General features: G+C 38.3%; 1 protein-coding gene across 2 annotated transcripts in view; it reads left to right on the forward strand.

Annotated features, from left to right (window-relative positions):
* The window catches only part of ipo11 (importin 11), an 86,127-nt gene that overhangs the window by 19,965 nt on the left and 39,983 nt on the right, over positions 1-26,179 (forward strand). For both annotated transcript variants that reach the window (XM_026343689.1, XM_026343690.1), the window contains 13 exons: positions 664-712; positions 3,157-3,227; positions 3,388-3,580; positions 4,484-4,636; positions 5,168-5,211; positions 6,815-6,905; positions 7,921-7,968; positions 10,014-10,119; positions 15,808-15,934; positions 21,284-21,317; positions 21,474-21,514; positions 21,632-21,748; positions 23,822-23,935. In XM_026343689.1, coding sequence (XP_026199474.1) covers positions 664-712; positions 3,157-3,227; positions 3,388-3,580; positions 4,484-4,636; positions 5,168-5,211; positions 6,815-6,905; positions 7,921-7,968; positions 10,014-10,119; positions 15,808-15,934; positions 21,284-21,317; positions 21,474-21,514; positions 21,632-21,748; positions 23,822-23,935 — 1,188 coding nt within the window. The remainder of the gene's footprint in view (positions 1-663; positions 713-3,156; positions 3,228-3,387; positions 3,581-4,483; positions 4,637-5,167; positions 5,212-6,814; positions 6,906-7,920; positions 7,969-10,013; positions 10,120-15,807; positions 15,935-21,283; positions 21,318-21,473; positions 21,515-21,631; positions 21,749-23,821; positions 23,936-26,179) is intronic.

A 26,179-nucleotide genomic window follows, 5' to 3' on the forward strand; every position in this document is an offset into this window, starting at 1 on the left:
CTTTGCAGTGCCTCACTTCTCTTCCTCTTTTGTTGTTGAACCTTTTTTATTATGACAGTCAGCTCAAAATCTTCTATTTTGCACTTCCTTTTCCATTAGTTGTTTTCAATTTCCTCTATACTCAAAGTGTTTCTCCTGTGTTATTTCATTCACCTTGCCTCCCCCTCTTTTTTTCTTTTAATTTCCACCATTAGGTTAAAAAATGTCTGCTGTGAACTTTGCTCTACATCATTTCCCATCCTCTTTTCTGCGCTCCTCCTGTGACCCCCCCCCCTCTTTCTTCACTAACTCTGGTACGAGCTACAGTCGCTAGCTGGATGTGTGATTAATGACATTGCTGTTGACCCCCTGGCTGAACGTTAATACAGAACTAAACAGATTGCATCTCCATCTATCATCTAATTTCCCATGCTAAGCCACAGCCAAACCAGGCTACAGAAAATTGATTCTTGTTCATACTGCGTAGCTGGCACTTTTATTTATACTTCTGAGTACAGAGGTGTGCCCACGCACACATACACACGCTTACTAAAGCGATTCCCCTGTTAATATATCTGCTTCTGGGCAGTACTGATGAAGCAATCATGAGTAATTTCAACTCCAGAAATGTCAAAGATATTAAACTTTACCTCACCCTGTCTTCCTCTCTTCCTTTCTTTTCAGGGTTTCCTGAATGCAGTGTTTGAAAGGCTAAAACAGTTCTTGGAGTGCTGTGAGTACTTGCATCTTTCTCTGTCCTGAATTTCTCGTCTTAGACCTCTCCCTTCAGTAAACAAACTCAGTCACCTGTGTTTGATCTAACCACCTACTTAAAGGTCTTTGGTACTTCATAATAACTGTATACTGTCCCACAGTAGCATAACATAATATCAAATTAAAAGTTCAAGATGGCTCGTGTCCTTCCTAACAAACTAAACAAGTTATCATTCAATAGATTTCTACTGGTTTTGTGTGAGGATTTTCTTTGGCATCTGAACCCTCAAACTTTAAACTAAGTTAAAGTTCTTTATTGACTATGGAAATGTTTGTTTTTGCTGTTGCACATAGATCTAAAACTGGAGAGAAATAAAGGAAGTGTAGTTCTTATTGTAAAGGAATTAATGAGGGGCAAGGAGAACTGGAATTGAACTATACTGTGTTCAGTTTTGTGACACCCTTTCAGTGGTAATCGCTCCTTCCAACTGCAGGTAAAATCCATTTTAGACCAAATAGTTCTAAGTGCTGAATAGCTATAGAAACTAGACCCAGTAATTAAACATCCCTTTATTTTTTTTATGTTTCCAAGATCAGACAAATTCATGCAAACAGTGTTGCCTTAAAAACCGACACCCTCTCGCACCATGTGATTCTGGTGTTGGATGTATCGTACAGCACCTACATTGAATTTTTTGTTCCTGTGGTTGAAACAAAGGTTCTGTAGAAAAGGTTTTCTGTCTTCGGAGAAGCTTCCTGCACTGGAAATACCCAGCGAGTGTCACCCCTTTGAGTAACACCCCCCTGTTCAATGGTGGCTATGTTGGCTCACTTTATCTGTCTGAACTCACCCATTCAGTCCATTCTTGCTTCCTTTCCCTGCACGTTTGTTGTAATAACCCCCAGTAAGTGAGAGATACACCTCAGCCTCAGCGCCACAAAAATATTATTTGAGATATCAACCACAACTATCATTTTCAATATTGGAGACTACATATATAGAGACGGGGTCAGGGTCCTGTTGGTATTTGGACCTGACAGACAGCGAGGCTTCTCACAACCAGGCTGAGGAGAAATATCAGCGCTGCACAGACTGATAAGGTCAGCTATATGAGCTGGTGTTTTCTGGGACAGCCTTTGTGGTCCATTCACAAGTCTTTTTGTTCTCGTTAGATGTGTGTCCTCCAATTGAGGTCAGCTGTCTCTTTCTGTGAGTCACTACATTGTCGAAAACTCGATTGCGATGTTACATCTCTCTCATTAATAATGAATAGCTTTCAGTTGTGTTGTCATTTATTTTGTCTTTTTTTTTGTATCTGTCTTTATGGATTTGAGTATCATGTATCATTAGTTCAGATGTATGACTGATTATTTTCCACGATATAGTATTGTTATTGTTACTTTACATTCCTTACATTATCAGCTGTTGCACACCTGCAAACAAGAAAGCAGCGGCATGGATGCTGAGTCAGTAGAATGCAATTCTGTTTTCAATCTGCATATTCCCTCATCTGTTTAAAGTTTGAAAGAAGCAAACTTTTTAAATCAATCACATGTCACTTTAGATCAGCGTTTGCTTAAAGAAATCAATGTATGTGTAACGGGTGAGGAAACTATGACCCTGGCTGCTCACATATGATTGGAGGAATGCCGGAGGCTGTTATTGTCTCTGCTGATTTCATCAATGAGTTTGACAAAGAAGTAAACTATCTGTGGCGTATTTACTGGCCCAAACATCATGAGTGGTTTTATGGAGCCAAAAAAAAAAAGAGAGTGAGTCATTCATGGTCATTTTTGAGATGTTTTATTACTGTATTTTATTAGATACACTAAAGCATCCAGTAGCCCCACAGGACTATCCAATGACAGCAGGGTAAACTGCAAAACATTTCTCTTCATAAATCTGGCCAGATTAATAAATCTACTCCTTCTTGGTCATTTTCTTTCTTTTATACCTTTCCAGGCAGGATTTAGATCAATCATCATTTATCATATATTGCTCCATCGTATGATAAAAATATTTTCTCTGCGTTAGTTGTGCCTGACTTTAAAATCTCATTATTAACAACTGGTAGTTGCTTTTTATGAAGTTCTATGTCTTCATAAGTAAAAAAAAAAAAAAAGAATAGAAAAAAAGAAAAAGAAGTGAGCATCTAGCCCACACACTTTTATGAAGGCTTTGGCTAAATGCTTCAGAAGAAGAATGTTCATAATTTCACCCCATTATGCATTTATTTCACAGTAAGTTGTTTATAGAGAGCCCAAACACTGCCTCTTCATGCCATGAATACTTTATGTCGATACTGTGGCATATTTTCAATTTTGTTTAACGTTACACTTTGGGAAACGTGGATTTTTACCTACATTTCCTAACTCTCGTTTTTATATTGCCACATGATGTCACAAAGATGCTGGATGTCATGAAATTTACTGCTCTCACATAATGCTGTGTGTGTTTTTCAGGTCGGCAGGTCGGTCCAGAGAGCACATGCAGAGAAAAGCTAGAGAAGACGATCATATTGTACACTAAAGTTGTGAGTTATTATTATTTAATAAGAAATTATGTTAATAATGAATAGCTTTCATAGTTTGCATTAAACTATTCTTGTTGTGTCTTAACCAATTTTTATTTCTCTCTTCCTTTTTCCCTGTTTCTCTTCCTCTTCCACATTTATTTTCTTCCCTATCATGTAGTTGTTAGACTTCCTGGAGTACCATCCATGTGCATTTATTCCCTTAATCCAGCGTTCCTTGGAATTTGCTGTGAGCTATGTGTTCACACCTGCAGGGGAGGGAGTGACCTTTGAACGCTTCATTGTTCAGTGCATGAACCTCATCAAGATGATTGTAAAGAATGATGCCTACAAACCTGCCAAGAACATTGATGGTAGGATATTACGCCTTTGGGAATGAGTGGAGCAGGAATGGGGAGAGAACAAAGGCTAAAAAGAGTGCTAACACAGGGAAGTAAAAAGAATGGGTAAAATGATTGATAAGAGCAGCAGATTATCATGATGAGACAGAAGATTAAAATGAAAGCTAGCTCAACAAACGAGAATATAAAATCTGTTTTTCAATGGCAAGCAGAAAATGCCACTAGCTCTTCAAAGCTGATCAGTGACAGTGTTTTGAAAAGCACAACCCTGTAATATCATCAGCGTCACCATACCTCTCCACGGCTCATGTTTATTTCAAGCTGTCAGAAGCCTCCAGTGCTTCATTAGCCATGAAGCACAGCACTCTGCCTTTATTCTGCCAGCTAGGATGGTCTCACTACAGATCTTCTTCCTAAGCTATCATTATTTGACAGAGAGCCAAGCTGCATTTTTGTAGTTGGCTTGTCTTAGTGCCTTGGTTCCATTCAGAGTTGGACTTTACGTTTGCTTTCCTTTTCACACACAGGGAGGTTAAGCGTTTTGATTAGCACGGCAAGGCTACATGGCTGAAGCGAAAGTTGAGCCTTGGCTGACACAGATCAGCACAGAGCAGCCATCTAACTCATTAATTAGACCTGTGCTGTCAGTCACACAGACAGAGAGGATCAATGTATGAGAACAGGATTCTTAATGCTGGACGAGTGCTGGCAAGGGGGGCAGGGGTCACAGGTACAGGGGATTTTTGAAAATAAAAATGACTAGCAGCCTGTTATTTTAGATGTGGCTTTGGCTCTGGGAATACAGTTACGTTTCTTATTTACTTTATATTATTAACCATTTTGATATTATTATTATGATATTTAGATGTTTTTTTTTCTTTACGCCTCTCTCTTCCTTCCTCCTCCCTCCTTTAGACAGTAAGCCAGAGAGTCTGGAGGCTCACAAGATCAAGACAGCGTTCTTCACACACCCCACACTGACAGAGATTGGACGCCGGCTCGTCTCACACTACTTCCTTCTCACAGAGGAAGAGTTGGCAATGTGGGAAGAGGACCCTGAGAGCTTTGGTAATAGCACATCCTCAGATACATGGGCTGAATCCAAATGCCTGGAATTATCTGGACATGCAGATTGGCAGATTAAAAACGCATGTTCTTGGGAAGTCCAGAATAGTGAGCATAGCCAGTTCTGCAGTCGGTGAAAGTAGCATTGTGGCTTTGGGTGCAGACTTACTTAGAATTAACTTAGAATTTATTGTTTATTGTATTCAAATGCATGATTAGTAGTAGTGTTGGTCATAACTTTGGCATCATCTGATATTTTAGTAACTGAATTTATTTTGCTGTCAGAGTTGTTGACACTGGCCACTTTGATGTAACACTGAAGCTGCAACCACAATGGCCCAGTGCAGTAGTTCAGAATGCTGCAATTTGCATTCAGGTTTACAGTAATACAGAAGGTTTTAAAATATATATATGATGATAATATATTTGCACTTGCATCTTGCATTTCTCTGTTAAGATGTTCCTTGTTTCTGTCAGTCATAATCTCCAGACCAGAATTTCTTAATACGTCATCGTTTTTTGTCTTTTCTCCAGCTGTTGAAGAAACAGGTGGCGACTCTTGGAAATACAGTCTACGGGTAAGTGAAGACACAGTTGAAAGTAATATTCAGTGTTTTTATGTGCATGAGTGGTCAGTGATAATGTTTGTGTGCAAAGTCCTTTCTGTTGTATACAACCATAGCACAAACATATGAAAACAAGATTAATTAAAATACAGTCTAATCCACAAATCATACAATTACAAATTTAAACTCAGTAACTTGTTTGCCAGGACAATTTTTTTATTTAGATACAGTATAAGAATAGTATATTTAGTCATTTGACAGTGACTTACAAGTCACACACACACCAGCTGAAACATGAGGTTTGATGTTTTGCCCCAAGGTCACTTTAACACTCGGAGCCAGGGATTGAACTGCCAAACCTGAGAGGAATTGCTATAAATATTATTTACTATATTGTATTTTCTAGTTGTTGGCTGTATTTTCAAAGCTTTTTTTTATGTGGTGGCACTGAGCAGATTGTACATATATCACAGGACCATGAAACAGTTAATGATCCACTGGGCTGTATAAAGTCTGTGGCTGTGTCTGGATAGTTGGCTGAGGCTTATCTTCAGCTAGTTTTGGGTGACTCAAGACATAATATCTTATTCTCTGTCTTATTTTTTCTGTCTAGGCCTCATTTTTGTTCCCTTTCCTATCTGTGTTGCACCCCCTTGTACTTACTTACATCACTTAATCACTGCCCTGGTTTTTCTTTGAAGTATGCTCAAGCAGTCTTTCATTGAACCTCTTGTAAAAGTTCTTATTTATTTTGAATTATTTTGCTGCAGAAGAAAAGTGTCATTGCTTTTTATAATTAATAAGTAGGTAATTAGTAGAGTTAACAGTCTCTCCTCACTTTTGATTATATCTGGCTTAGTTTTTGAGAGGTCCGTGATGTTAGTGACTCATAATGTTAAAAAAGTCAACACCAACCTCCTGATTTAGGAGATTTAATTATATATTCAAGAATATCCTAGGGTGTCAACAGTATCCCTTTTTTTATTTTTTGTTTTTTTTAATGAAGTTCATAACACAAAGTGGCATCATTACAATTTTAGAAATGTGTAAAGTTACAGTACAGTGTCTCTGCAGATCAGAACAGAGCGTTACAGGCTGTAGAGGCTAATTTTACATTATATTTAGGACCAGCATAGCATCTGAACAGACATGCAATTGTTGAATATGTATGGATATCTCTTGATTATGAAAAGGTGGTGAACAATGTGTAACCTCTTTTAACCCCTAAGAACCCTTTTCATTTTTTTTTATTTTATTAATTTATTCATTGAAACCATGTCCTGTCCAGCGGTGTGCAACAGGATGGATGTCATGAAATAACTCATTCATTTAATATTGAGTTATTTGTGACATTTAAAACTAATAAACTCCTCAAGGTGGTTGAGTGAACTACTGTTTCTCTATTTGAACAGACACAACACAGATACATATTTGTATTTAGGGTTTGCATTGACACCCCCCCCCCTCCCAGCCACCCTTCCTCACCACCACTGAGGTGTGTGTGCTACTGTACAAATAGGACGAGCAGGGATAGTGGAAGAAAGATAAATTAAAGAATGTAATGACAGCATGTGTGTCTTCCTGTTTGTCTCCTCTGTTCCGTTCCTTTATTTAGCCTTGTACAGAAGTATTGTTTCTGGATATCTTCCATAACTACAGCCAGACCCTGACGCCGGTGCTACTGGATATGGTTCAGAATCTCCAGGGTCAGTGAAATGTCTTTTCAAATATTATTATATGCAGTCTGCTCTCTTTTCAGCAGACTAGTGTATTAGATACACTGAGATAGAACTATAATTCTGTCTTATACAGCTCTGCAATAAATTTTACTAGGCAGATTATGGTGCTGTAGAATTTTATTGTCATGCTGGATGATTTACCTCTGCCCAATTTATAGAAATAGAAATAGTTTCTTGTCTTTTATCTTACATTTGATTTTGTTTACATTTTTCTTAATCTGTGTATTAAGGAGGTACTTTAAGTATCCTTTGATTTGAAAGAAACCACATTGCAGCACCAACAGAACCTCCAGTTCCCCTGTAGCCTCTACTACATTTCTCATTATGAAATATAACCTTGCTTCAGAGTAAGAGATACGTAGTCCATACACAGACAAATAGCATTGCATGTAGGTTCGTTCATGCTGCCTTTAGCAGTCACAGTATGTATAACATGCAGTCCATAATCATGACGGCACCTTCTAGTCCCCTAGTGACAACGTCCACTATTACAGCTACTCTCAATTCTCTAGTTACATCATACACAACACATTATCACACTGGTCCCTTGGTTGTTCTGGTATGTAGCTCTTGCTCAGTTGCTGAATTTGCAAAGCCTTCCCTAAATGTGCAGAAAGCACAGTCTGTTTCCAGACCTGTCTCCCAGGCTGCTTTTGTTTTAAAATGACATAGTGGAAATGGGTTCTGCTGGAGCAAGAAAGATGTCAGATTGGGTAATTCTATGGTTACACGGAGGCAGCTATTGATTTTTAGTACACAACGACAGCTATTACACAGGGAGAGAACAGACCAGTAAAATGACAAAGACAAGACTGATATAGTGGAGTCCTGACCTCCAGAAGTCTGTGTTATGATGTACTTACTGGACCAATAAAATCGTACAAATGTACTTTTACAGCTGAATTTTTTTTTCTACAGTTTGCATATTACAACAATGCTTATTTCAGTGTGTCACTTTGAATATATGCATGTGCCTTTGCAGGTCCAACTAGTGTGGAAGACCCTGTTCAGCTGCTAATGAAGGATGCAGGTGAGTGAAATGCTTCTGCTCTTGCAGCCACCCTCTGTCCTGCCCAGCTAGCTTTACTGTTCAATCCTCAACACAAACGGTGAAGTTTGACAGATTTGCTTTGTTATTGCAATTTCCTATCACAGTCCACAGCACAAACTGATGGAGGACAGCAGGTTAAACTGGGATGTGAATTTGATTAAAGAGAACAACAGGATGCATAACACTCATTTAGACCAAGGCTTAACATCGAATGTTCACATAAAGCTGTCCCAGTAACTTGCCTTTTTAAGTTGTCATGTCCACAGGCATACTGTGGCCTTCCCCTGTTCTTTCTTAAAGACCTTCTTTCTTAGAGACCTTCTTTCCCCTCCCTCTACCTCCTCTCTCCTTGTGTTTTTATAACTATTTGACAGGTCAGGGCTGCCACTCTGGTGGTTTTAAGACATACACAACTAAATCACAGACCGTTGAGATTGCCTGCTAAGAGAGCCTCTGTTAAAGCTGGATGCCTGTAGAGATCTCAGCAGTTTGTTGACAGTGTTGATAAAATGGCAAACATCGCTGGATGATGAAGCTCCACTGTGATAGTGGCGGCAGCGGTGGCAGATAATTGAGGCTGTGAGGGCTGAAGTGAAGCTGCTTGAAGGGCCAGTGGGTCGCTTAATAACAGCAGCCGACAGGTGCAGGCTTTTTTTTTTCTTAGAAATAATATAATTAAAATCGCTTTTATTATAAAATAAAATAATTTAGAATTCTAATGAAAATAGTGCGAAACTGGTATCCAGAGTTTTTCTATTCCATTATATACTTGCATTTGCGTCATCGAACTGGAGCAAGACCTAAGCATTTCTTCGTCCCATGTGCTGTAACAACATTTGTCAATAATACGCAGTGCTACAGTACATAACAACCATATTTGCAACCTAACCACTACCACCTGCTTTCGATCCTTTTTATAGCCCACAAATGCTGCTAACTGGCATTCAGCCAAGTTAAACCACCAGTTCAGCTGCGTTAACTTTCTCCATGTGAAATATTGTACATTAAAAACTGGGATGCCTTTTCAGGGTACCTAAATTTCACCTCAAAGGAAAGCTAAACTGTGTCATTAACAACACAAACAGAACTTTTTAAACGGCAACACGAAATGTGATGATCACGCTAATGAAGAAATCACAAGTACATCCACACACTACAGAGCTCTTGGCTGTCTTTTGACTGCAGTATTTCCTCTAAGGATGGAGGAAAGCAAAGCAAGGAAAAATGCACGTTATGCTTATTGTGTTTTCAATTTCCTGTTGAAAAGCTTTATTTACATTTACCTACTGTATGAATAGTAGCAGAGCATTGTCTTTGTAAAAAGGACCAGGACCTCTGGACAATTGATCTTTTCTGCCTAATCTTCAGTACATCTATGTCCAAGATGTAAAAAAAACTCTTTCACTTTTACTCTATAGATTCCAATATACTTGTGGCAAGTGCCAGACTTGGATAATAACAGGGAATTAAAGTAATGAAAAAAGTTCAATTTTCTCTCTGGAAAACCTTCTCTCTTCTGCATTTTTGTTCTTTTTCCCCATCTCTCTCAAATTTCATTACTTTAAAAAAAATAAAATGTAAATAGTAACACCAAAGCTCTTTGCCACTTGTATGGCTTCTGTCCTCTTAGCGGCCTGTATTTTGTTCTTATGCTGCCACCTTTTAGTAATTTCATCATTAGTTTTTCATTGTCTTTTTTTCCAGCCTCTACCAATTTACTGTAGTTGCTCTGCTATGACCCTGTTCCTGATATACTTGTCTATATCTGATATTGGCTGTAATTGGTGTGCACATTTGAAGGACAGGCTTATAACAGAGGCATTTTACCTTATTGCAGGTTTGTTCTGTCAATTTTGTCAAATTTAAAGAATGAAACACAAATAAAACAACATTTAAATAAAAATTCACATCTAAAAATGTGTTATAGATGTGCTTTTTTTTTTTTCTTTCTACATTTTGTAATGTATTGTGATTGCTGTTATTAAATTCTATGGATTTTCTGACTGCGGTTGATTTGTCTGCAGTGTACAATGCAGTGGGACTGGCAGCCTATGAACTATTTGACAACGTGGACTTTGATCAGTGGTTCAAGAATCAGCTGCTTGGAGAGCTTCAAGTCAGCCATCACAGGTATTGCTTTGAAAGTGATGCATTTTCCTTTGACACGTTCACACACTTTGTGACATATCTCTGTGTCTTCATATTCTATTTTACATTATGTGGTACTCAACATTAACAACTTATTGTATTCATACAGTCATTTTGCAAATAGCAGCCAAACTTCTCACGGTGTCACAACATCCGTGCTAGAATAGACTAATAAAACCACAAAAATGAAAATAGTTGTACGAGCTGAGAACAAACTTGATAATGGGTCCAAAATCAGCTGGCTGCAGCCACAGTGGACAATAGTGGGGTGTTATTTAAAAGTGATAGGAAAGAGGAAGGAAGGCCAGAGGCAAGGTAGTGCAAGTGAGATGAAGAACAAAGAAGTTCCCTGTACACACAGGCCCCAAGACAATCAAAACAAAAAGCCTGCAGCACTCAAAAGGTCAGCCACTCAGGTTGGTGCTGACGTGAGAGTGCAGACGTACTGATGTCACTGAGACTGTGTGCCCACACTGTGCAGGTGCGGGTAACCCTTCCACTTTACCTGGGTCCTTAATTCTTTATTATTTATTTTTTGTACCTTCATCACTATACTTTCAATCTTTAAGTTCTCATTATTTTTCCTTTGAACAAACTGAGCTCAACAAACTGAATGTAGGGATGTCAACCAAAGAGAGGAGTGCATACACAGAACATCCTGAGAGGTGGTAGTGTAGATACATAGGATTACACTCCTAGGCCAAGGTAAAAAGTAATGTAAGACGGTACAACATAAGGGCACTGCAGCACATTAGCATGTATGCGAATTATGCCATTTTGTCAAGACTCATCAAAAAAAGACTTTATACTCCTGTTTAATTCTTTGAAAACCAATAAGCAAAGTAGTCAAACTATTTCCTTATAGAGTCATCGTTTTATAATTTAGCCCACAGGTCTCCCAAGGTAGAGAGAAACTGTGTTAATCTCTAGACAGAGAACCAGCATTTCAGACTGGGGTAATTATCCAAGGGTAAATATCTTCATCCAGCCCCTGTCAGCACTACTTCAAATTTGTACATTGTGCCTAGTCTGCTCTGATCAGATTTAGTATTACCACATTGAAAAAATAAAAAGGCCAACTAAAACAAAACGTGGCTGAAATATTTCTCAAAGTTGGCAAAATCTCAGGGTGAAACAGACGGACAATACATATATTGGCAGCTGCCAGGAGCCACATACAAAACAGATAATCTGGCCAACTTTCTTGCCTGGTGCACATTTGTCACTGTTAACCGACCAGATCATATAGCAACGCGTGCCTTCCTTGGCACTAAGGTTTTGGTCATTGGCGCAGTTAATACTACTTATTTATTTGGACCTTGATCCACATCTCAAAGAACATCAGAACATAAAAGATGAACCTCAAGTACACTTTTTCTGGAGAACTGAGTGTAATTAGAGCAGCTAAATTAATATTCCTGTAGGCTTTGGCCTGGACGTCTGTACCCACCTGCTCCCACACCTGCGGGATTTTCTGCAGCCTGCTTGTCTCACTGCTCACAATTTGTCTGTGTCAGTTACCATGCTGTTTCCTTAGGGTAGGCTGTCATTAAGATCATATTGATTCTAATCTTGCTCATCAATCAATTCCCTGCTGTTGTTACTACAGGTGGCAATTTATTGCCTTCTTGTTCACTCTTTGTGGAACTGTAATGAATTCTGGCGCAGCTAAGCTTCTGTCAGAGCAATTATTTCATTAATGTAGACCCAAAGGCTTATGCGCATGAAAGAGAAAACGGGAGCTATGTAATGTTATTGCCATTGACTGTTTCACTAATAATCTTGTACAGTAGCACAATAAAAATACTATTTTGTATTCTTATAGGTTCCATATACAGAGGTTTAGAGCAGTGAGTGAAGCCAAGCAATATAAATGCCAATAATTATGAGGCTGGGAAACAAAATTATCATGATGTTTAAAAGCTATCGCACACCAAGCCAACAACAAAGAACTAGAAGCGACTGAAACTGACTATTGCTTCACCTAGAAGTAGATCTAAGACTGAAGATACACAAATTTTAAACAAACAAGCACTTACTACTTTCACACTTGAGAATATCCCATAAGAAATGATAAATGGCACTGGGGTGCATTTCCCTTTTTGTCACGGCTTTTTGCTAAGCTGAACAGCCAGCGTGGTCACTCACACAGACATGTCCTCCACCAATACAGCATGTAGAGTCAACTGAAAAGCTACAGATGGTGGTTCCGCCAGCGCTAATGGTGTGGGACGCATTACAGAAACTAGACCAACAGATGTTCAGCGATGGCCCAACATTGACCGATGGCTGACCAACGGCTTGTTGTGTCGCATGCTTAAGAATAAGATCAGAATTCAACATACAACAAACAACCAAAACTTTTAATTTATAGACAAATGACATTTTGTGCCACTCAAGTGGCCGTGCTATAACTGGGATAATCCACCTAGTAAGTGATTCATCCCACTTTTCCACGTTTGATTTTGCTTCATTTAGGTTTGATTGATTTGAGACTAGTAGAAACAGGACTTGTATAAATAGGAATAACCTCATCTGTCAGCAAAACTATTGTTTGTGACTTACACCTGAGACTGAGCCTCAGGTCATTAGCAAGCTCCCTTAAAAATAGTTTTTGCTGTAATGACTGCACAGACATTTACTTGTGCACTCGTTGGCACACACTTAAATTCTGACTTGCTGACATTGTTTTCCTCACTTGTCTGCCTCGAACAAAACACTTGTCATACCTGTGATGATGAGTTGTCATGTAAGAGAGTACAGAGATGACTGCGTGTCAGCCACACACATTAAATATCACTCACACTGACATCTCAAAGTAGCCAGAAGGAGCTTTTTTTGTGTCACCTAGACAGACGGTGAGATACAGGTACAGTGTGTTTCATCATTCTACAGTCAGACTCTTGCAACACTTTGGCATTTTGACATTGTGTTTTGCAGCTTGACCTTTTGCATAGAGTTTTGTTAGAAAAGTCAGTCGCTCTCCTCGGTGACCAATAGATGCTGCAAAATATTGTCCCTTTGTTCTCTTAGTTATCTTTTCAACTGTGGATGGATTTATATGCGAACATTGCAACAGTTTGGTATTTCATATACTAAGCAACACTCTGGCCTAAACTAGGTAAAATAGCTCCGAAATTAAAGAAGAAAAGTTGAATTTTAAGGGATATCTCTAGATATGATCAATTTGTGATAAACTACCCATAAAAAGAAGAGTGAGAGTGTGTCATGTTGTTTATGGATAATAAGAAATTAAGATTTTTTTTTACTTGTGTTTACCAGAAGGATGAGCAGGACTGCCGACAGTTGTGTGAAGCTATGGAGGAGGAGATAGATTTAGGGAGGACGAGTCATGTCTAACCTTTAACTAATGGACAAAAACCCCTGTCAACCTGCCTGTCCATCTGTCTTGCCATTCTTTTCTCCCACTTTTCCAGCAACACTAATAATAGACGCTACCAACTGTAGTCAAATAGTAGTGCAGTATTTTGTCCCAATTATTCACATTAGTCTTTTAAACTATATACACAGTTAATACTTATATATTAGTGTTCAACAGAGTGAGCAACAGAATAACAATTATTGTATGGATTATAATGTCAGAAATAATGATTTTCTGCATTTGCGTATGCTTTATTGTAAACTCTCAAATGTATTTGCCTGTGTTTTTCTACTGCGCTATGTAGAAAAAGAAGGATTTGTTGATATTTGAGTCTTATTTTTTACACCTATTTTTACATGTATTGTTGTAACATTAAATATTGAAATAAAATACAATTCTCGATACTATTATAGATAACAAAAACACCCAAAGCTAAATTATAAAAAATCCTACAGCCCATGTTGCCCATACCTAAATCCACGTCTACAACAGATAATCATCTGGAATTTAATTATTTACTCTAGATGTCACCGACTTGTTATCTGATTGTCAGTGTTCTGATGCCAAGCTGTTGTTTGGAACCTGATTAGAGAGCTCTGGAAATGTGCCCATGACTATTGTCCAGTGGCACCGTCGTTGTCGTGTGTCATGTTGGAATCATCCCATTTGTCACTGCCTCCATAAAAGCTTGTAGAAAACCTTTTAAAATAATTGGATGCTAGTTTATTCTAACATGCTCCTCTGCTTCTGGGTGGTAAAGCCAGGGGTTTCTAAGTGCTCTCTTGTTTTTTTTTGTTTTTTTTTTTTTTTTAAGGTGATCGGATTTAGCTCAATATGGTTAGTGATGGAATTCTGTTGCTTTACCTTCTTTACCTTTCTTTCTTTTTATATTGATGGATTTGAAATTTAGTTAAAATAAATTAAACTAATTTCCATTTGACAAAAACAAGCCTTTGTTTATTTATACAAGCAACTCTTTTATTTTCCTGTGTGCGCACACTTGCTCAGTGTTTGCTAACTAAAAGGTCTGAGTCATGCAGTTTAATATTTTCTGACTTGTGGCCCAGACTTTGGTTATCTGGCTGTGGATATTTGACAAGCCAAAGAGAGTGTCATGCCTCTTTTTTTATCTTCTCATCACTCTTCCTTCCTTCTCCATCTACTCATTTTTGTTAAAAGTGGCCCTTAGACACTAGGGCAAATGTCGAGGGACACTTCTTGCCCTCTTAGTAGAACTTCTAAAAAACCCATCAGTTCCCAACATGTAGTGCCTCCCCTTTGGGAACTGCAGTGCAGTGCATGGACGTCACAGTACCAGAAATGTGGTAGTTGTTACGATCACTACTGAAGTTCTGATACTCACTGATCAAACAGATGCAGATGCATTGCAGTTCACAAATGCTAATAATAACATTTCAAAATGTAAACATGCTAACAACATAAAATGAACAATTTAAACTCTCACCTTGAGTTTTTGTACAGATCTGAAATATCTGTCTTTGAGATGCTTAGTTTTGGCTACGTTTGAGGCATTTCCTTCCAGCTTTTGGTAACTTAGTTTATAACTTGCCCCTGATCATCCAACTCAGAATATCTCCATACACGATTATACGATTATTGGAGTGTTTTTATAGGGCCTGTTGCTGCACCTGCACCATCTCACATGTTGCTTTTAGTGTTCACATCTTCTACTATGTCCCAGTAGTTTTTTTTGTTTAGTTTCGTTTTTCATCATTTATCCACATGCATTTATTTAAACAAATGTAAACATAATATACTCATACCTTTTTTTTCGCTCTCTGAGGCTGTTTTATATGTAAATGGTCACTCCACCATGGTATCCAAAACCCTGTGTAATAGCACCTCTCCTCCCTGCTTCTGCTCTCTGCTGCTCTCCATTCTTGGCATAGACCTGCAAGCAGAATCTAGACTGAATTAGACTTTGTCTTGGAGCTGGATATATGTAATGGAGAAATCAGAAATACAGTAATATGGTTCGCTCCGTCAGAGTACACATTTTACTGCATTCTCTACTATACATAATGATAGTGGTGGATAGTTGTCACTGATAAAAGAAATTTCAGGATGTGTCACGAGCAATTTCACTGCTGTTTTAACTTTTTGAATAGCTGTCCCACTTGTTTTTATTGATCCATAAGCTTTTTTGTAGACTTAAGATTATGAAGCTACCTCAATTATGATATGAAGATAAAGTGTGAAGTCTTTTTTTTCTGCAACCAGAACTTAAACCTCTCCACTCCTTCTTCTTTCCCATGTCAACTCTATAGGTACAAGCTGATTCGCAGACGAGTCATCTGGCTAATAGGGCAGTGGATCTCTGTCAAGTTCAAATCTGACCTTAGACCTTTGCTCTACGAGGTCATTCTGAGTCTTATGCAGGATCCCGACTTGGTGGTAAGGCTCCTACAGACAGTCTTTTTCTTCAGGGTCAACAGCTTATTATGATGGGAGATTTGATGACTGACATAGCCTGTTAGCAAAGTGCACAGTCAGCTACATACTGTAAACAGTTCCCAGCTTAATAGCATGGAACAACACCTATCACGCTGCTGACTTTCTTCAAACAAAGCCAAACATAGATTGCAAGAAGGTTTTGTCATCTGATTTCTTAACATATATTGATTTACTTTTCTATTATATATTTTTATATATATTATATATATATATATATTTTTTTTTTACAAAGCTAATCTTGCCATTTCCCAGTAAGCATTTTCATTGAGCCATGGCCTTGATAAAACCCTTGATCTTATTTTGGCGACGTGGCCATTATTGTGTCACTGTCATCAGTCATGCTTGGCTTTCTTGCCCCATGACTTGCGCACTTGATTGATGTGTTATTTGTAGGAATGTGAAAAATGCGATGCATTATTTATGGAATGGAATTTAATACTGTCTCAGGGTTCAATTTCTCTGCATCTAATTGCCCCTCTTGCTTTATATTCCATCTTTGTATGGAGGAACTTTTAGATCTTTATTTGCATTCCTCTTTGGTACAGTACACATACAATGCAATTAGAATGTAATAAAGATTAGAATTCACAAACTGTTAATATTAATGTGATGGTATAATCTCTTGTGCAGCTCTTTAATATTAATTGTGTTTCTCTAGTTATGACATGTTTAATGCATCATTCATTTTGGGTGCTTTAATTAAATTAATGCCAGTGAATGTAAAATGGCACCTAGGTGCAGCTTTAAAAATTTGAATATCATAAAAACATTTTCCCCATATTTAATGCAAATAATTTAAATGGTTTAATTACATGTAAAGTGGAATATTTCAAGGCATTTTTTGTTTTGCTTTGACGATTACAGCTCATGAACTAGGAATATCAGAAAAGATCATTTAAAAAAGGATTTACAATGCAGAATGTTGAGCGGAAGTGTTTATTTATGCACTTAATCTTCAGGTTGAGGCTCCTTTAGCACATATTACTATATGAATGTGGTGTGGCATGGAGGCAGTCGGTGTGTGGCATTGTTGAGGCGTTATTGAAGACCTGTTTGCTTTGATAGGAGCCTTCAGCTCATTTGTATTGTTGGGTCGGTTCCTCTTGACAATACACTTTTGATTCCCTGTGGGGTTCAGGTCAGCAGAGTTGTCTGGCCACTAATGGGTTTTACAATCTTACTTCATGAAAGCTTGCCGACCAGCTAATCAATCATGTTGTGGTTCCTTATTAATATTGTCGGAACCAATTACAGGCTAAATTCAAATGAATTATTGACTGTACACTTTTAATGGGCTAATGGAAAACACTCCCCTCTATCAATCAGTCCAATTGATTATCAATATCTCCATTTCTATTTTGTGGTGTCTGTTGTTGAGACTTCAGAAAAGTAATTCAGAAGGCGAATCACTCAAAACAAGTTATATCTAACCTGACATTTCAGTTTCTGCACTCCATGGAAAGGAGCCATCAGCACTAGACACTTATCGACTTGCTCCTATGAGCATTCTTCAGCTTGGCCACCTAGCTGCCTTGCTTTATTGTCTTTTCCAAAGGGAGAACTAGGACAATGTAAAGGATGGTAGAAATATGGGAGAATATAAGGGAGGTAGAAATATTGATGTCTTCATTAATGTGGTCCTATTGGGAAAAAAACAATACAGAGTTATAGTCTTAACAAAAAGGTGATTTAATTGCTTGTGGGCTAAATTGGTTTCTTTTCAGTTTTTTTAGTTTAATTGTCCTGAATGACATCATTAGTTTTGTGGAACAACTAAAGTTGTGGATTTCTTTAAACCGACTCTTCTCAAACACAGATTTGTGTTCCAGGATGATCTTTGCTTCTCACTCTTCTCTACTGTTAGGTCAACAATATACAACGTGAGAGTAGGGGAGAGTTGTTGTGAAGTAACAGTCTTGACTCCTGAAAACTGAAATCATTAGTTAACATCTTGATTATTAAAGATCTGCTCATTTGGTGACACTATATCAGCTGGCCTGACCTTGTTTTATTTTTGATTTTCAAAGTTCTGCTAAGCAGTATTGGATAATTACAGCATGTGACAACCAGAAACGCCTTTAGGGAATTTCCTCAAATTTCCCCCAAGCATGGTTTGATTAGATTTTGGTGGTCTAAGGTCAAGGTCAATCTGACTTCATGTATGTTTTATTCGCATCAGTGCTAAGTTCATAACATCTGGCACAAGACTCGCAAACAAATCAGAATATGAGTTTGGACAGAGATGCATCTAAGCTGCAACCATGCTGCTTGACAGAGACATACAACAACTGTTATGTAATTCTGGTATTAAACATGTAATAGATGATACCAAGCAGAGGTTTCCCTGAAGATAATTTTATGCCTCAAGTGATGACAAGTCTGTGCCTTAGATCTGACTGATTATTATTTTTAAATCAAGCCTCAAATGGCTAAATTGAGCCTCTGATTGCAGTGTTTTAATTTAAGCCTAGCAAGGTTATGCGATCTAGGCACGTGAGTTATGTAATTAAAAAATAGTTTTATCAAATTTGTTTAATTTTGATTAACAACTGATTTGCATGCTTATTTAATTTCCATGTATTACATTTGCCAGTATATCTAAGGCACAGTGTGCCTTATCTATGCAAATGCAGATTTCTACAATAAACACAGAATTTTACGGCGGTGTTACAACTCTAGCAGCTTTGTATGGGAGACAAAGGTGTGTGTGCACAGATCAACAGTTTATTGGCATCTTTGAATAATATTCATGAGCTGAATCACAGATGCCTTATGCTTGCAGATTTTCATTGTGCCAGTTTCTTCTTCGTTCTTTCTTCCAATACATTCTCCCCTTTTCCATGACAGCTGTTTTCTTTTTTTTTGTTTTTTTTTTGTTATGCTTCCACATAGATTCTGAGTAGTCTAAAATTATTCTTGGTGCTAAATTTAACTCTTTCGGATTTTATGCCATTAGGAACCCAGTGGTTTTCCTGGATTGGCTGCTAAGACATCTTTTAACAGCAAGAAACTGTGATATTTTAGTCAGTTTGTCCCATTTCTCCTCACTATTCCTTGATGGCAGGAAGGCTTTAAGGCATTTTAAATATGGATTTGTAGCTCATGAATGTAATTTTACTCCTTTGTGCTTCTGACTACTGTACAGCAAATGCACTTTCCTGACTGGCATCGGTTTAGGAACCACACGTTATTACTGCAATTGAAGATTACAACCTGACAGCAAGGAGATAACAGCAGACATGAAATTGGAGTGGATTGTAATGGGCCTTTCTGAAGACCAGAATTTGTCTCAGATACCCATATTGCATCAGGTGGCTTTTTGTCATGCAAACCCAGCTCTGCTGTTTTCCTGAGGGGAATCAAGTGTGGATTTGTTAGTTAACACAGATGAAGTTTGGTTGGACATTGCTTTGTACACCATTGTAATTTCCTGTCAGTTTTGTGGTTCTTGTATTGCTTTTCACCGACGACTTGCCAAGCTACTACTTGAAGCAACACAAGTGTTGTTTTTATTCAGTAACTTGGTTCAGTGTAAATTTCCCAGATTAAACTTTGAATCACTTTTAAATTCAGTTTGAACCTGCTGTTTTTTAGTATGCGTCAAAGACAGCTTGAGACTGAATAATAATGTGGAGCAAATGTTTTGACTGCATCTTTGTCAGGCACTGTGCAAGTGTGTGTGTTTGAGACCCATCTGAGTATTTCATCAAGCAGTCTATTATCTTCTACACTTAGTTGCAGAATTGAAATGCAGTTTCTGTCATTAGTATTTGAATTGCCAACAAGGCCAGTGCTGATGGCAGTTGATGGGCCTCGTTCATCAACACATCCTTTTGTTACTTGTTAATGTATGCAGCATTAGTAAAACATTATTCAGTATTTTATGATCTTGCAGATCAAGGGGCCTGGGGAATTTGCACATCTCAAAATCTAGCTAGGTCTTAAATTAAATGTTCAGAAATTGTATAGTTTGAATGTACATTTTGTTTGGTGGTTTTGAGTGTCTATTTATATTTTGAACATAAAATGAGGGCTTGAGATTCTTGTGGGTGGTGGACGATTAAGTCAGTTTCAATCATGTATTTGATATTTCAAAAAGTCGTTGATGTTTTATAAACATATACTGTAACATTTGTAATATCTCATTTAAATTCAACATTTTTAACATTGCAGCAGCAGAAGATCAGAGCTAAAGATATTTTTAGATTTTTTCTAATTTGAGTAAATTCTGTTGCATGGTAAAAAAAAAAGTACCTTCCAAACTAACGTATAGTAACAGGACAGGAGAGACAGGAGGGCTTTTGCTATAGAAAATACTTTTTAGCACCAGGCCACATTTTACATAAACCTCCCTTATAATTAAAACACTTAAAAAAATAAAATAAATTAAAAAAAAAGTCTTCTCTGCATTGACTTTTGACAAATTAACTTTTAACATCACCTCCTAAACACTTTCCTTGTGTCTTGGATCTTGTGGCAAGTTTAAACTAAACTTCAAAGTTTCCTCTGCAAGACCAGGGTATGGATTAAAGGACCTTAAAGACCGAAAGCATAGACACAATGCACCTGGGTTAGAAAATGGATCAAATACACCTGAAGGTGTTCATAACTAAAATTACATTACAAAGCTTAAAAAGACCTTTTACACACTGGGTAGCGTTGATAACGTTTGTTTGCATCAGTCTTCATAAACAGACACGCGCTCACCCTCACTTATCGCCGCACAGAGACACATTTCTTTTGTACTTCAAAAAATGTTGTTGAGAACGGAGACCGACTGTAATTGAGTTCTCAGTGCCTCACCTTCTCTTCCCTCATTTACCTTTTTTAATCTCCTCTCCTCCATCTGATCGCTTTGACCCTGGTGGACATTTTCACACTGCCCGATTACACTGCTAGAGTCCATAAGAGCGTGGGGGCCACTTCCTTTAATAACAAAAGGCAGCCTGTATTCAGCTTACTTGCTGCAGGCACACATTCACACAGAGGTATTCGGATATGAAAAGCTTTTGTTCCAGTGAGAGCGGGTTGTTGTGGTCTTTGTGAGGCTGTCATTAAAAGAAAATGTAATTACGGTGTTTGGTTTTAAACTGCATGTGTGCAGCTGTGGGAGTCTTCTGTTCATGTTTATCTATTTATCTTTTCTTGGCATAGTTCACTACAAACTCAGTATGTCTCTATCTGCAGCTTACAATGGAGAGTGTAGTGATTAGAAAGGTAAAGTTATGATTTTCTGAACTACTTTTAATCATATTTTCATAACTTTGTTTACTTTGTTTTCCCTCATAGGTGCGAATTGAGACGGCTACAACCCTGAAACTCAATATCCTTTCACTTTTTCAGACAGCTCAAATGAACCTCACTGAGTTTAACACATACACTTTCTTATTACAACAAAGCAAAATGTGTCTGTTTGTGCTGGTAAAGAGTTTGAATTTGTATCCTAAGCAGCTTGATTTCTTCCTTTACTCACGGCCACCTGTTGATGACTTTGAGTTCCGGACAGAGCAGTTCCTCCCAGTGAGTCTTAATTCTGTCAAAATTATGCTTTGTATGAGGTTTTGAGTTGAGAAATAAGCAATTACATTTTATAGATGTCCTTTTTTCTAACATCTAAACTTTACTGTCTCTGTGTAGTACCTGGAGTCCATCTTTGGGCTGCTCTTCCAGTTATTACAGCAGGTGACAGAGTGCGACACTAAAATGCAGGTGCTCCATGTCATCTCCTGTGTCATCGAGAGGGTCAACATCCAGGTGAGATGTGAGATATGAAATGTGCATATTACTTCTCCTAAACCTTTCTTTATCATTGTCAGTTATATGTACTTAAAGTGAAGTTGAGCCAAGCTAAAATTTATTTGCAGCAACGCTTGTGTTTGACATACTACTGAGCATTGCACAAATTGTCACTGACACTAAAGCTGTTAGAAACATTATAACCCAGATATAAAACTTCTGTCACACCAGACCACAAGGTAAAATCCCTCTGTCCTTAAAGAAAGCTCGACATGAATTATTTTTTACCTCCTCACACACTGACATTGTGTGAAATGACCCATTCTTGACTCTTTGCAGATCATAAGGCTTCTGGGAGCCCTTGTTCTGATGTCTGCTCTCATTTACCTTGATGATACACTCTCCTCTGTCACCGCAGGGCTTTTGTGGCCATATGGATTTTATTTCTTTTCCTCAGGATCCAATAAGTTGTTCTAATCCACTTTACTGTCAACCCTTAAAAAACTGACCTTCCCCTTGACCGCCCCCAAAGGCTCTTTTCAGAGCCATTTTAAGCACCTTCCCTTAAATGATCCCTCGACTTAAAACTGTCACAGCAAAGGCTTTCATCCTTGTGAGCTGTCAGTCTGGCTAAGTTTTCCCAGTCGTTGGCCCTGGCTAAACATCTAGTGTCAGTAGATGTTCCATTAATATTCTGCCCCTCCTCACAAGACATTTTGAACCCATTTTGAAGAGTGGCAGCAGCTGAGAGAACCAGGCAATGAGACCATGAGTCCAGTTTGAGCCGAAATAAACATGATGAAAGATATGATGAGATGTAGCTGCTTTTCTCTGTTGTCAGTCTTATGTTTGTCATCCCAGGCTGGTCTGTGGGTCTGTTTTTCCTCACTTTTATCTCTCTGCTCTTAGGCATCTTCTTTATGATGGTGTAATCGAGCGAAAAATTCCAGTGTGCAGTCTGCAGCTCGGCCGCACAGCAGCTACAGGGAATAGCTGTAGGTTAGCACTAGTCAGCACAAGGAATTGGTAGAAAACTTTTTGAAGTTCGTAATTCACAGCCATACTGAGATATCTTAGGATTGCCTGGCTGCACAGTAACTGCACCTGAATTACATAGTGTGCAATCACATTTTCCAATTTCACACAGGAGTGAGGGTGGTGGCATCCATGATTTTCTAGCGTTGAAAACAAAAGAGCTTGATTTATCTATATAACTGGGTAGAGAGGGTTTTAATAAAAACAGCCCCACATTATTAGAAAACTGGTTCTTGTGGAGGCAGCTGTAGTTTGAAATGTAGCGTTGTAAAATTGATCAGATAAAATGCCTTGGCTAAAATCAGCTGTAAACACTGAACTTGAACGACACAACAAATCACATACTTTATGTATTTTATGTTTTGGGAGCCATAGCAAGAGTGACGTGAACATATTGAACAATCATTTTTCCCTCTGCTGCTTCTTTTAAGGGTTGCCACAGCAGGTCGTCTGTCTCTATCTCACAACATTATGTGGGAAAGTGTTACATTTTCAAAATGAATAATGAAATGTGAATTACGATGCCTTACACTCGATTGCAGCTCTGATTGTTGCTGTTGTCTGCTAAACTGGCTTCCTTTAGTGCTTTGACAGACTGTAGAGTTGACACACCAGGAAAGCAAACCGTCACACTAAGAAGAAGAATATATTCTACAATTTTAAGTACCTGTCCAGTGTTTCCTTGCCACAGATCCTGTTTTGAAACAGGAGATTTAGGTTGATGGTGGCAAAAAAAGAGAAGGGTAATGCCACCTGAATTCACAGCTCAGAAAGACAAATATATAAAGGGGCAGTTTTAGACCATTTGCATTGTGACTATTTCTTTTATCCCATAAACACAATGTTCCCACACTTTCAAGGCAAAACAAACCATTTGTAATAAACATTTCCTCACTGACTTATGGCTTCTGCATCATTTACATTAGACTCTCATGTGTGTTGCATATGAGTTTAACATAGTTCTTCTTATGGAAGCTGCAGTTTGAATTTGACTATGTATTTACCTTCTTATTTGCCTTCATCTCTATTCACCTCTTCTTTTTTATTGTGCCTTAGATCCGACCATATGTAGGCTGTCTGGTTCAGTATCTGCCCCTCCTCTGGAAGCAGTCTGAGGAACACAACATGCTTCGATGTGCCATTCTCACTACACTCATCCACCTGGTACAGGTAAGATATTACCACCTTCAGGCAATGAGCACTACAACAGCAGTTTTTCTCCTAGTGGTTGTATAGCATCAAATGATAAACTGATGTACGCATATTGCACATTTGTGAAGGTGAAACAATGTGCAGCCAATTGTTTTGAACTGTTGCTGTAACCCTGAATCAGCTTATCAAACTCACTAGTCTCATGACTTTATCCTCAGCACTAATTTAGATGACTTTCCTTCCTAATGCTTGTATGTGTGTCCCACAGGATCACAACAAAAGAGCCCATTAACAAAAGAATGGAAATTAAAATAAGCCAAGCAACAAAAAAATAATTCTGAGGTTTAACTAAATAGCTTTGTGGATTAGATATTGCCTTTCAAGTATATTATGTGACTTGTTTATTATGGTTCTGCAGTTTGGCAGGTAGTACTGTTGACTGGATCTGGCAGTAAATGTGGTTTTACTGGTCTGGCCAAATGTTGCTGAGGCTGGGTTCCAAAATGTCTGCTAGAGAGACGCAGGTTAAGTGCATTCTCCCAAAACACCTGGGTTTTTGTGACAGCTTTCTTTTTTTTTTTTTTACCTTTCCATTATTTGCTAGAATTGACTTGGCTGAATAAGACCATAGAAACACTCTTGGTATATCTGTCTTTGCCGCAGTGTGAAGGTACTGTAAATTGTTTAATGTTTTTCAATCATTTGCCTTTGTGTCAATCAGGACGATCACTAGCTGAAATTCTGATGAAAATGGCAGTAGACAGCTCCATTCCCCATAGCACTGAGGCAGCCTTTCTCAGCCTGGAGAAATATTTGGACCCCCATGTGGCTGCTGCTGCATTGCTTCACAGTGGGAGATGAAACACTGAGTGATAGACACACTCCCTTTGAGAGAGTAACACAAGCGCACATCTGGCAAACTGTATGAGGCACTGAGGGTGTATAGCTGAAGGGGCTTGGATTAGCAAATTGTGTTGCTGCATACTAATTGCGGTTTTAATATATGCAGGATAATGCTGACATTAAAAGTAAAATGTAAGTTTGGTTTTCTTGAGTTCGTTGTTAGCTCTGCCGCATGTTCTGATAGTGGGCAAATATTGTAGAAGCCTTTCATGTAGCGTTTGGTTTAAGTTTTTTCTGGTTCAAAAAGTTAAAAACCTTGCTGCATTATGTCGTGATGGCTTAACCACAAACTCTGCAACATTCGCTTAGACACTTTATGGTGCTCAGGAACAATGGGACACTGAGTCCATGTGGATCTGGCATGCCCTAGTCTCCCCTGTTAATGTTCAGGTGGCATTTAAATCAACTCTTAAGCTTATAAGAACCGGCATATTGGCTCAGTTGTTTTCAAACTTAGAAAATTAACTTTGCCTGCAAGAGACTAGTTGCTTGTTGTCTGAGATGGGCAGCCGGGGCCATGCCTAATGGGGATTGAGCTTGGTCCTCTCTTTAATTTCCACACGGATGCAAGAGGGAGCATATTTAGATCAAATTAATGTCATACCATCAGTGAAACAATGTTGACAATTCTGAAACAGTACTTTTGGTTCCTCTGTGCCATCAGACTGATTAATTCCCTTAACACACACACACACACACACACACACACACACACACACACACACACACTGTGAGCACTTTCTCCTCATTACCTTCTCCCACATTATCTTGCCAGTGTTTTCTGTCAATATTCTAAGTGGTTGAGTAAAACTTGAAGCTATGTGGTGCTTTGAAAGAGCATGGTGGTTAAGTTTCCATCGACAGACAAGAGTTGGAGGGTATGCGTGAAGAAGATGATGTTTCAAGGGGAAAGATTATTTCAGAGGGCATAATTCATAAGATAGGCTAAACACGGTTGTCGGTGCTACAGTTGGTAACTTCAAGTGCTTGTGTTTGTGTGTAAAAATGTTTGAGGATAAAAATGTGTAGATTCAAGTTTTTGTTTTTTTGTTTTTTTGGTTATGTGTGCACTTGTGTTTGCTAGTTTTGCTCAAGGTTAGGTTATGCTTTGCCTTTTATAAAGTGTACTCTGATCATAGCAGGTTGTTTCTTTTATGCAGATTTTAAACAGAATCAGCTGCCAAACACTTTAACAATCAGTAGTCAGTTAAATAGAGGTTAAGGACACATACTGTATATATGCTTAACTATAAACCATAGTCAACAGCCTTCGGCTTATCCCTTTAGGGATCCCCACAGCGAATGTCCTTTACTACCACAAGCCTCCCATTTTTATCCGGGCAGGGGACCGGTACCAAG

The sequence above is a fragment of the Anabas testudineus genome, chromosome 9 (assembly GCF_900324465.2).
Source record: "Anabas testudineus chromosome 9, fAnaTes1.2, whole genome shotgun sequence".
NCBI classification, from domain to species: domain Eukaryota; kingdom Metazoa; phylum Chordata; class Actinopteri; order Anabantiformes; family Anabantidae; genus Anabas; species Anabas testudineus.